General features: G+C 32.4%; 3 protein-coding genes across 5 annotated transcripts in view; 1 reads left to right on the top strand and 2 right to left on the bottom strand.

Moving 5' to 3' along the window:
* Positions 1-7,001, bottom strand: part of btsz (bitesize) — a 513,708-nt gene extending 506,707 nt beyond the window's left edge. For both annotated transcript variants that reach the window (XM_072528865.1, XM_072528866.1), the window contains exon 1: positions 6,869-7,001. In XM_072528865.1, the coding sequence (XP_072384966.1) occupies positions 6,869-6,986 (118 nt within the window). In that variant the 5' untranslated portion in view covers positions 6,987-7,001. The remainder of the gene's footprint in view (positions 1-6,868) is intronic.
* Positions 5,815-6,867, top strand: LOC140439150 (cysteine-rich PDZ-binding protein). The gene is made up of 2 exons (XM_072528874.1): positions 5,815-6,130; positions 6,324-6,867. Exons 1-2 carry the CDS (start codon positions 5,958-5,960, stop codon positions 6,451-6,453), a joined length of 303 nt encoding a protein of 100 aa, XP_072384975.1. The 5' UTR covers positions 5,815-5,957; the 3' UTR covers positions 6,454-6,867.
* Positions 7,002-7,503: 502 nt separating the features above from the next.
* LOC140439145 (uncharacterized) overlaps positions 7,504-12,147 on the bottom strand; it is a 103,307-nt gene continuing 98,663 nt past the window's right edge. For both annotated transcript variants that reach the window (XM_072528863.1, XM_072528864.1), the window contains exon 7: positions 7,504-11,946. In XM_072528863.1, coding sequence (XP_072384964.1) covers positions 8,761-11,946 — 3,186 coding nt within the window. In that variant the 3' untranslated portion in view covers positions 7,504-8,760. The remainder of the gene's footprint in view (positions 11,947-12,147) is intronic.

Raw genomic sequence — 12,147 nt, 5'->3', positions numbered from 1 at the left:
TAGGTTTAATTCTTTCACCAAATTTTTGGCGAGCACTTATTATCATATTGGCAATGGCATTTTTAAATTTTAGGTTTTAAAGAGGAAAAACATTTAAAAATAAAATGGACTTACAATTTTACAGCAATTAGACCATAACCGTGTCAGACTTCATATAAAGTTCCTTGTATGGCTTAATCCAATTAAGAGCACAGTTAGTTGTAGACATTTTTACGAATTTTAAAACACAATTATTCAAGCACGAACTACCAACACAACTGATCCTCGTTCATCTATTTTCTAATGTTTCTAAAATTTCAAATATTTACCTTTAACTTTTCTAAAATTTCCAACAATAGATTTGTATTTCCCTATCTCATAAAGTCATTAAAGGGATTATATTGTTATTGTTGTAGTGTGAAATACCAAGAAAATTTAACGGCACCTTTTATTTCCAATAAAACTAGGAACAATTGGCATTTCTCCCTGTTATTAAACGAATTTTATCTATTGAAAAATACCAAGAATATTAATATGATGCTCTGTGCATATTTATCTAAGTCTGAGTATTAGAGATATTGCTATTGAAACTTTTGTAAAAACCTCAGGCAAAAAAGTTTAAGAATGAAGGGACCTTGTGGTGGTCAAGCTCAATAGCTATCAACCTATAGAGCAGGCAGGATTCCGAAAAACAAAAATAATAACAAAAATAATAAATAATACAAAGAATAAATGATGGTTTATAAAAATGTTTTCATAGAAGAAACCTGTTTCTAATTTCACAAATTTATATTACGAAATTATTCACTCAGTTTAATTACAAAAATGGCTTTTTAAATTGATTGGGTTAAATAAAAGAAACATCTGGAAACTTTTCTGGAGAAATTTTCCTAATATTGGCAACAGTGGCATCTGGAGAACCACTGCGAGAGTCGAAGTAGATGCTTTCCCCATGCGTTTCTGGGCCAAGTACAACAGGTTTCAGCCGGCGGAACGAGGGATGGGGTATAACAGGTTGTTGATGTTGTTTTCTTTATAATCGAGAACACGATTTTTGTTTTAGTCATAAACGCTAGGCTTCGGGGCATTTTTTTGGTATTTTAAACAAAAAACTATGAGAAATATTTATAAAGAACCAGATTGGCTTGAATGCTGGAAAGTTTCTACATAATAGTCAAGGAATTGAGGATTTAAGAAAATCCATATCTACAGTTTATACTGGATTCCATCTATACCTAGAGTAGTAAGAGAGGATAATCCTGTCAAGAATTTTTTGTGTGCATTCTGAAATGTAAACATAGCAAGGGAATAAAGAAGGAAAAAAATTAGGGGTAGTTAGCCTAGAAAAGAATAATTAAAATTAATTAAATAATATTCCAATATCCAAATTATTAAAGAATAAATTCGACACAGTTTAACGTATACATTTTAAATTAAAAACAAAGAATAACAATTTAACCTAGTTTTGACACAAGCCTGAATGTTTAAAAAATTACGACACTTTAGACCTTGTTGGAAAATAATACAAAGTACGAATTGTTAAACAAGTGATAAGAATTTAGCTGACTAAGAAGTTTTACATGGCATGATCCAATTTAACACATGGAATAGATGGCATAATCAGCGAAAACGTAGAAACAAATCTCCACTTCCGACGTGACAAAAGAATCTAAGGTACGAGTTAGCAAGAGATAAAAACAAACAGAAGTTGGTCAAACGAGTAGTAGCGTTCTGGCAACCGAGCCAGAGGGTATCCGGGCGCATCCGGTGCCAGTGGTACCTCGGCAGTCGACAGTCAGCGCGGCAAGCGTTAGCTCAATTATCGTGATATTCGTGTGCGACGGAAAGTAGAGATTCGAAAATATGAATTTTTCGTCTCGCTCAGTACCGCCATAACGTACAGTGAATTCCAGCGTTCATCCAGACTATTCCAGAGTTCCAGTTTGTACTACAAGGCGTATTCATTAGCTAGGGCCTAAGTACGCTAAGGTAACGAACAATGTTTACTAACCATTTTGGGAACAATTAATAGTAGGTTGTCCGCCTTTTAAATTCCCTTAGTAAAATCTCTTCTCGTCTCCCTTCGCAAACAATAATAACCACTAATAGCTCATTGTACGTTTTGTGTAGTAGTTGTAAAATTACGATTTGTTAATTATACAGTAAGTTGAAAGTGGCTTGTTTTATTTTACCGTTAGATAGAGACAAGAAGGGAACACCTTTTTGCTTTGTACATATTCCTGGCTTCTAACGCAAGCCCATAGCTCTTAATATTAGCTCATCCCTTAGCTCTCAATCCTAGATTTATTACAAATTCAATCGTATTTTATTACAGTGGTGACAGCTCTTTTGGAAAGGCTAGATTATTACAATTCTGTTGTGGATGTCTCTGTTCCTCAACATAAGACGAGAACCAAACTTCCAAAGTGGTTAATTATGAAAGACTCCAATTAACAAATCTTTGATGAAGCAGGTACTAATTCGATGTGAAAGTAAATTGTAGATTTTGAGTAGCAAATAACCTTATTCTATTTAAGCAGAGTCATAAAACACTTTTGTTTTACAAATTTGTCTTTAATAAAGTAATAAATTTAAAACTTAATTTCTTTGCTACTTAAATGCGTTCATAATAATGCATGGTAAAAGCAAAATAATTTTACATAGACCGTGGTGGGTGTCGTGGGACTTGCTGTTGTATGATCAGACTTCTGACGGAAAATAAAAAGTGCTTATCATATACGTGAAGCGTGAACTGATCGTTCCAACTTGGAATATGAGAATACATGTGTGCGTAGATGTACCGTGATGGGACTGTCCCACTTGGGGCGTAAGAATGTCTTGTTATCGAAGCAGCTCAGAAGCAGCAATTTATAAGAAATTCTAGAAAAGTATTTTCAATGGATTCTAACGAATCGCCAACAGTCCTTTTAACGAGTTTTTTAGTTTATAAATTCAAAGTAAAAATCGATTAACCGTATTCAGCTATGATTTTGTTAAAAATGGGAAAGTATAGAAATGTAATTTGTACAGATTCTATTGTTGGGTGTGTATCGAAAACAAGAAAAATATAAATTTGATCCGTTTTTGTAGAAACTGGGAATTGTGTTTGTTTGAAATACTAAAAGATCATTGGTTGAAAATAGAAAAGGGAAGGAGAAGTTTGATGGGATTTTGAACGTGGAGAAAAATACAGACTTACAAGTGAGAAGGTAGCTAGAGAGTTGACAAGAGAGTATCCGTATTTTAGAATTGAAAGAAATTAAAAGATAAATGGTTTAATAAAATTTTAGAACAATAGTACAGAGATATATACAGTTTTGAGGTGTTTTTTTTCAACGAAAAAGGACTCAAAATTTTTAACGACAATAATTGAAAATAATTTAGATGGAATACAAACATTTGCTTGCAAACTAATAAATCGATGAATAGAACAGCAAAAGATACGGCTCTCCTAAGTCGTTATGTTTAGAATGGTACACCTTATAAATAATTGTTGGTTGTATCCAAAATACTTGAAAGACCTAATGTGAGACAAATGGCAAACTGTTTTAAAAAACACAATTTTTGCCCCTTGCTATAAGGATAACATAAACTATTGCTTCTGCAATTTTAAGAACTCTGTCATTTTTAACTGCTTTAAATAGTCCAGTATCTTTCTATCATATTTTCTAAAGATGTGAAACAGTTGTATTTATTCATTGTAAAGAAGTTTATTGCGGGCTGCAGTTAAGTTTATTGAGGGGCTGTTTGAAAAGGTATTTATTTATAGCCACGACCCGACCAAAAACGTAAACAACACGTTTTTGGATCTTATTTTCTCTCGTTATAACCAAATTTGCCTCGCTATAGACGGTTATAGTTCAATAGAAATTTTACGGGACATCTAATGTATCTCGTTATAAGCGAAACCTCGTAATAACCGTGTTCGTTATAGAGGGAGTATACTACTAAAAGATCATTAGTTGAAAATAGAAAAGGGAAGGAGAAGTTTGATGGGATTTTGAACGTGGAGAAAAATACAATCTGACAAGTGAGAAGATAGCTAGAGAGTTGGCAAGAGAGTATCCGGGTCAATTTTAGAATTGAAAGAAATTAAAAGTTAAACGGTTAAATAAAATTTCAGAACAATAGTACAGAGATATACAGTTTTGAGGTGTTTTTTTTCAACGAAAAAGGACTCAAAATTTTTAACAACAATAATTGAAAATAATTTGGATGGAATACAAACATTTGCTTGCAAACTAATAAATCGATGAATAGAACAGCAAAAGATACGGCCCTCCTAAGTCGTTGTGTTTAGAATGGTACACCTTATAAATGATTGTTGGTTGTATCCAAAATACTTGAAAGACCTAATGTGAGACAAATGGCAAACTGTTTTAAAAAAACATAATTTTTGCCCCTTGCTAATGGTAATGCAATAAAAAAGGATGGTAAAATAGGTAAAATTTTACTTTTTTCTTATTATTATTAGTAGAAAAGGTTATGAAATGATAGTTAACTTAAATGTTTACATATTATAGTTATAAATTTAAAAATCAAATCTATCCATATTAATTTATCTTGAATTATGCTTATTATTTTTACAAATACTCTTGGCTCAAAAAACATTACAAATATACAATACAAACTTTATAACAATTAATTTGTTTAAAATATATTTGTGATGTTTTTGAGCCAAGAAAAGTAATTGTAGAAATAATAAGCTTAATTCAAGAAAAAAATTATAAAAAATTATAAAAAATTATAAAACTTAAATTAAATTAAATCAAAGTAAATAAAATTGAATAAAATAAAATTAAATTAATTAAATAAAATTAAATAAAATTAGAAAAAAATTAAATAAAATTAAATAAAATTAGAAAAAAATTAAATAAAATTAAATACAATTAAATAAAATAAAAATAAAACGAGTGGCCGTTCGCAAACGTATCGGTTTGTTTGCTTACCCTATCTCCAGCCCAGTAATTGCTCAGCCCAGCTCAGTAAAATGCCAACAAAAAGCAAGTTCTGCGTTTACAAAAAGAGTTTAAAAGAACAGTTATGCAAATAACCGTTGCAATCAACGAAATAGCGCATTATAAGATTTTACCAATGTATTATACCTGACTGCTAAATAACATAACACGCAAAAAAATTGAAATAAAGTAAATAAATTGAATCAACCTAGTAAAAGCCGAAGATGCACCAAAAAAGCCTAAATATGCTTAAATCAAACACGAATATATACTTTTTATCTTACTCTTCAGTCTAATTAGCTAAAATAAACATATTCACATGAATTTTTGAATAAATAACGTAACTATACTTATTTTCATAAAATTGTTGTGTAGATCATATTATGGTCCATCTATTTTGGCTAACAATATAAATGAAGTATATTTGAATTATGTACATCTGGATAATTTATTATATATCACTAAATTTACGTTGGATACAATTTTTAATTTACAGAAATGATGCGAGAAGCCTAACTCATAAAAAAAATTCAGTGTTCATTTATATGCCTAAACTATGGCACCGTAACTGATATCGTTTGCTGCAAAATTGCATGTTCCAAACAAAACTGTTTTTGCGTTCAAATTGAAACTGCCAAAAGAATCAGTTATGTACAATTTCAGTGTGTACAACTGGTTGTCTAACATATTGATTTAGGTTTTGCATTATTTAATTTTTTTATTTCAGTTTAATAAAATTAATTTTTAATGGATATGTAAATATGTATTAAAATGTCTTAAAGTTAATACAAAAGTTATTTTCTTCTATCTATACTTACGTTAAATTTATTTTTGATCACTTCACTGTAATGTTAAAAATAGTAGAGGCCGTCGAACGTCATATTACCTAACCTAACAAATGTCAAAATCGTCAACCTAAATTTTATCAAAATAAACTTCATCTTCAAAACAATCCATTGTCTTTATATCCTTTCTTTTATTGTAGTGCTGCTATTCATTTTATTTTGTTAACAGCAAAACATGGTCTGCGATAAATGCCAAGCAAAATGTGGAAAAGTAATCACTCCCGATCCTTGGAAAACTGGAGCTAGAAACACAACAGAATCTGGAGGGCGACGAGTAAATGAAAATAAAGCTTTGACTTCAGCTAAAAATCGATTCAATCCGTATACGACGAAATTTGAAACCTGCAGGTAAATATAAAATCCTACTTAAACCAAAAACTATTTTTACAATACCACCCTGACAGGGAACCACAGTTTTACTTCAAATTTCTAATAAAAATCTCTATCGCAGTTTTGTGGTTATTATTACCATTAAAATAAATGTAGATTTCTATTGATTTTTATCTATTTCAACAATTACTTATATATTTGTTTTTTCTAGGATATGTAGGCAAAAAGTACACCAAGTTGGATCACATTACTGTCAGGCATGTGCCTACAAAAAAGGAATATGTGCCATGTGTGGAAAGAAAATAATCAGTACAAAGAATTATAGGCAATCCGCTGTGTGAAAATATTCTACTTGAATGAGAGAGAGAGTAGGCTTTTAAGTCAGAGTTAGACATAATAAAGGGTCATATGAGTTTTATCTTCGTTATTTTTGAGTGAATAGTTAAAAAATTAAATAGGCACTTAAAAATGACAGGTGAAAATGCAAGATATGTTTTACTGTATTATAAATAGTTTTTCATTTTGTTTTTAAACACAAATGTTAGGAGGAAACATTAGAATTAGGACTAAAGAACTTTTGTATTTTGTTTTCATTCAGTATGTATGGTATATTTATTAAATTATAGTTTGTGTAAACTATGGATATTGAGGGACTTCTTTCACTATGTTTATTTCTAAGAATAAAATGTGTGTATGTATATTTTTAAGCATATTTTTTTGTAATCAATAAATGTAAATAAAAATATTCTTATTTACCTTGTTTTCTGCATAGAAAAATGTGTAACCTACTTTTCCATGTCTGCAAATTTCCTGCCTTTTTTAAAAAGTTTTTTATATGGGATTTGCTAAGTTTCTTTTGACTTATATTAAACATATAGAAATAATTATAGAGCCTGTCGTGGGTCCGGACTTGCTCAAGAACTTTCTTCCATTCTTCTGTAATTATGTACGAGTGGTTCTTAACTTCTTCAGGTAATTTACTGTTTATTTTTCTTATCTTTGTGAATTAGTAGGATTAAAACATTCACTTGAGTTTTCTTACATTACTTTAACTGTTGACAGTTCTGTTCCTGTTCAGTGTTTTAGAATTGTACTAAATTTTTACTAAAATTAACTCATTGGTCATTTACTTTGTCACAAACTACAATGACAATTCTACCTATCAAGAATGATAAGTACTTGTGAAAATAATAATTTGGTTTATGTCATAAAGTAATTAATTCACTGTTTTCCTTACTTTTTTTTATTTATTTTAGTGCAATTACTACATTTAGCACAGTTTCTTTTTAGTACTTTAATTGTTGGTTTACCTGTCAAGTATAGTTGAATTGGACTATAATGTCAAAGCTTACTTTTTCATTGACAATGTTTCGATTGAATTAAAACACAAATATAGATAAAAATTTATTTGCTGCCTTATAAGGTAAGTATATTACAATATCCACCTTTAAAATTTGTAGAACTTTCAACAATAACTTTATAAAAAATATAAATCTACTAAATATATGTACAAAAATATCTTCAACAATAAGTATAAAATGCTTTACGTTTCATCACTAATCTTTCCACATAGATAAATATATTATATATGTAAAAAATAGGTAATCTTAGTTGAGCATTACTTTATCCTTAGAAAAATAAAATATTGGAATGGACACAGTTGTACGAATTGTATTTACGGTAAAAACCCTTAAAATGATCATTTATACAATATCTATTTGTATTTTAGGCACACTTATTGGAATTTACCAAATATTTTTAAACGAAAAATTCCACTGTAAATAAATACTTAGCTCACAGTAAAACATGTTACAAGATTTGTATACAATGTGCTAAAAGTCTGAAAATATTGTCATTTGTATTTAATGACTCCTTTATTTTCGTAATCTTATTGGGATTATTGTTTGTATCGTTGAATATAGTTTAAATGGATCTTTTGACAAAAATTGCTCAAGATACTTCAAATATCTTTAAAACTTCCACTATACTATCCAGATCTAAACATTATAGAGCATTTTTGGCTACAAATAAAACAGAATTGCAAAATAAAATGTTGGTTTCAAGTTTGTGAAAATGTAGACTGAAAACAAATATACCGCTAGGAGTTTAGATAACTGTAAGAAATTAGGGATGACCGGAAACTATCAAGAATAAATAAAATTAATTACAAAACGAACATCGCGTAGAAAAAGTTTCCGAAATATTTAATTTTATTAGTAGTTAATTATTTTTTATGTTTACCATTTACAGTAGGTATTTATCTATTTTTCTCAGAGAATAATATGACTGTTGTCATGGTTTATATTCTATTATCTGCGCCATTTCCAAAATTATTCACAACTAAACATAAAATTTACGAACCCATAAATAATTTTGGATTCTTTGTTTGTTAGTAAAGTAGTTATTGATATATTAGTTTGTATTTTAGTAAAATCGTACCAATATAGATTCTATATTAGCCATTTCCCTCCATCTTTGGACCTGTAAAATATACAAAAACAAGTTTTTCTTTGTACTGATTAGTTTTTCCTTGAAACTTATTCCAAATTGTTTATTCTGTATCAGTTACAACTAGTTTAAGAATTCCCACAACTGTTTCCAATCCACATTGCCTACTCAGTCCAATAACACTAACTTTCTAGCGAAGGTCACTTCTTTTCTTCTTTACTCTGAGTAACTGTAACGTTTGTTACATTGGACGGATTAAAAACCCACTGTTTAAAGCTACTTTCCACACTTCCGTTTCCATTGGTCGATACTTGCACCACATTTTCATCGGTAATTTCAATTTTCCTCGGAGTTCTTGTACCTCCTAAAGTTGGAAGACCAGATGGTATCTTGGAACTTGTTCTTATCGAAGTTACTGTAATGTTCTTGTTCGGTGGCTTTATTTTAGTCGTATAAGGAGTGGAGGTCATGGAGGACGACATGAGTTCCAAGATAGCCTTATCGTTCTCGTTCTCCAGATTTCTGGAATCCCTCCTTTCGGGCGAAGTCGGAGGAGTTTTTGCGGTAGCTATTGGAATACGTGACTTCGTCGCCGATTCAGGCTTTGGGGGTTTAGCTGGAGACTTCTCGAAATTGGACTTCAGTAACTCAACCTGCGAGTGCCGCTTCTCGGGAATTTTTGAACTCTCATAACTAGATGTCGTAAACTTCATCTCCGGTAGCTTTTTCAGCTGCTGCTCTGCAATTTTCTGGATCTTATGCAGCTCTTTTTCGTCAACTTTTTCGTTAATTTTCACCTCTTGGGGTTCTTCTTTGATAAAGTCGTCTAAACTCTTATCGAATTGATGGATGTTGTTTTCGAAATGCTCCAACTTGGCTTCGAAGCTTTTTACGTAGTTCTCGAATTCCGTATCCAGATTTCTGTCGTCTTCTGGAGGTGAAGACGCAGGTATTTGTGGCTGTGGTTCCTCAGATTTGATCTCTATTTCAGACACGTTCGTTTGCTTATAATTATTCGGTGTTACTTTTATTTCTGTGATGTATGTATGTGATGAATTTCCCTTTTTGCTATCGTCACTAGCGTCCAATTGATTCGTATAAGTAACTTCGTTGTTTAAAGTGTTAATAGCTTCAGTTAGAGTAGCGTTTTTAATCAAATCAGGGGTGTTTAACACTACTTTACTATCGTTAAAATCTCTATTCTCTAAAGCTGTAGTGTACATGTCTTGAGATTCGTTTATACTAAACTCCAAGCTGTGTAATTCAGAGTCTCCGTTCGATGAGTTGGTAACACTGATATTGCTGACGTGTTTAACCGAATTCTTAGATTTGGCATCGTCACTTTTTGGGTTCTGTCTCTCAAGGCTTTCATACGAATGCCTAGAGACTTTAATATCATCAGAAACGTTAACGTCGTACGATTTCGGTGAGTAAATATCCTCAGGTTCATTATTTAGCTGCTCCGTGTACAAAAAGTTTTGTGTCATCTCCTTAATGTTTGACTCAACAGGTAAAGCACTTAAACTAACCACAGTCTTGGTCTCATCTGTGATGTTTGCGCTCAAAACTGACTGTTTCATGGCTTCTTCCTTCTGGCTCTTCACCATGGAGTTGAGCAGCGGAATCTTGGAGAGCACCTCCTCTGGTTTAGGCACCGGCGAGTACTGTAGAGGTACAGCATCCTCAGTCTCCAACGAATGAGGCGGGGAGGTATTCGTGATGTTTTCTGGGAACGCTATATCCCATTCGTCCAGTATCTCCGGTACTGGATCCGGCGGTACTGGTACCGCTGAACTATCGGGCAATCTTTGTCGTTTATTTCGTTCTGGAATGACGATCTCTACGTAAGGAGCAGGTCGAGGACTTAGATCTACATCAAGTTGTTGTATGTCAAAAGGTTCGTAAATTTTGTTGTTAATATTCGTGTTCTTTTGTACTATTAGTAAAACAGGCTCCTCGGGTACATCAATATGTTCTATCTTTACAACTGGATCATCATCTATAACTGTTTCTACCATATCGTTAATTTCAACAACTGAATCACCAGATTTGTTGATATCGGGCCAAATTTCATTTTTTATCTTCTTAGGACTATTAGGGTCAGTCAATACATCTTCCGACTCCCTTTTGATCTCGTTTATTTTGTTAACCACTGCATGGTACTCGCTGTTATCTGCTTCCAGTGAACTATGACCGTCCTTTTCGTCATCTTGATTAACTTTTAAAATCGCATCTTCTAGATTGCCCCATTCTGTCGATTTTTTGAGCCTGTTTCTTTGGAAAGTATTCAAACCATCCAGAATCAACGACAATCGAGGTTCTTTGTTTAGTACTTCGCTTCTGAAAAGATCTTCGTCTGATTTCAGATAGTCTTCATCATTTCTGACAACTTTACGTTTCCTGGAAGGAATTGTAGTGTCTGAAATGTCGAGGCTTTGAGCTCGTTCCAGTGTGCCAGTGTTGGACTTGCTTTCTTTGATTTTGGTCAAGTCCCCAGTACTAACAGTTTTTCTATTTTGCCGCTCTTCTTCTTCGGTTTGATGAATAGTAATGTCACTAGAATTGAGTTCGATCGTATTCACAGAGGAGTTGTTATCCGTTTCTCCATCCGAATCGGAATTGTAGCACTTTAAATCTTTATTAGAAGTAGAAGTTAATTCTAGTGTGTCCCCTAAAGAAATATCTTTAACAGATTCTTCTTTAGCTGGTTGTATTTCATCATAGTTTGTTGATTTCACGTCATCTGGTATCAATGGCGCTTTTCCTTTCTTTTTGACAAATTTCTGGTCGTCTCCACCCACTAATTCTCTATTTACCGACTTCCTATTGTTCATTACTGCTGTAGCTGCATTTAACATTTGTTCCGGCAATTCAAGCGGAATCCCTTGTGGATCCCTTTTAATACCAGAGCTATTTAAGCTATTTCTGTCAAAATTCTCAGTTTTCTCTACTTTCTTTTCGCGCTTTTTAACAGGAGGAGGTAGCTTGGAGTCATCCACTTCGTCTATACTGATCGGCTTAGTTTCAAAATGCTTCTCTATGTTAATATTATTGTCATTTTGTTCAGCACTCTTTGGACTCGTTTGCCGCTCAGACGGCAACACTCTTATCCCAAATTTAGGGAACTTGTTTTCCGTCTTCTGAGTTTCCATCTCCATCGGCTCCTGGTCTTTTCCTTTGACATGATTGTCGATTCTTTGTTCCAGTTGAACTTTAAGATGTTCGGGGTTTAAGTTGTTGACGATTTTCTTGGGGGTTGCGTTGATTCTCGGCGAATTCGATTCCTTTCTTTCCAACGTCGTCATGTTGCTAATGGATTTTTTCAAGCTGGAATAGTTGGAGTCCAGGGATCCACTGTCGTTCTTCTTCTTTGCTGATTTGTCAATCTGAAAAGGAAAACAGAAATTAAACTAGTGATTCATTGCACAAATGCCTAAAAGTTAAATTGACATACTGACGTCTAAAGAACGCTTACAAATCGTGAAAATTTATTTTGAAAATCATGGTTCTGTTTGAAATACATATCGCGTACTACGTGCATTTTATGGTCAAATAAGCGTCCATTGGAGCACTTGATTCGATTAACG

This window comes from Diabrotica undecimpunctata, chromosome 4 (assembly GCF_040954645.1).
Source record: "Diabrotica undecimpunctata isolate CICGRU chromosome 4, icDiaUnde3, whole genome shotgun sequence".
Taxonomy (NCBI): Eukaryota; Metazoa; Arthropoda; class Insecta; order Coleoptera; family Chrysomelidae; genus Diabrotica; species Diabrotica undecimpunctata.
This window is presented reverse-complemented; position numbering and strand designations above follow the sequence as displayed.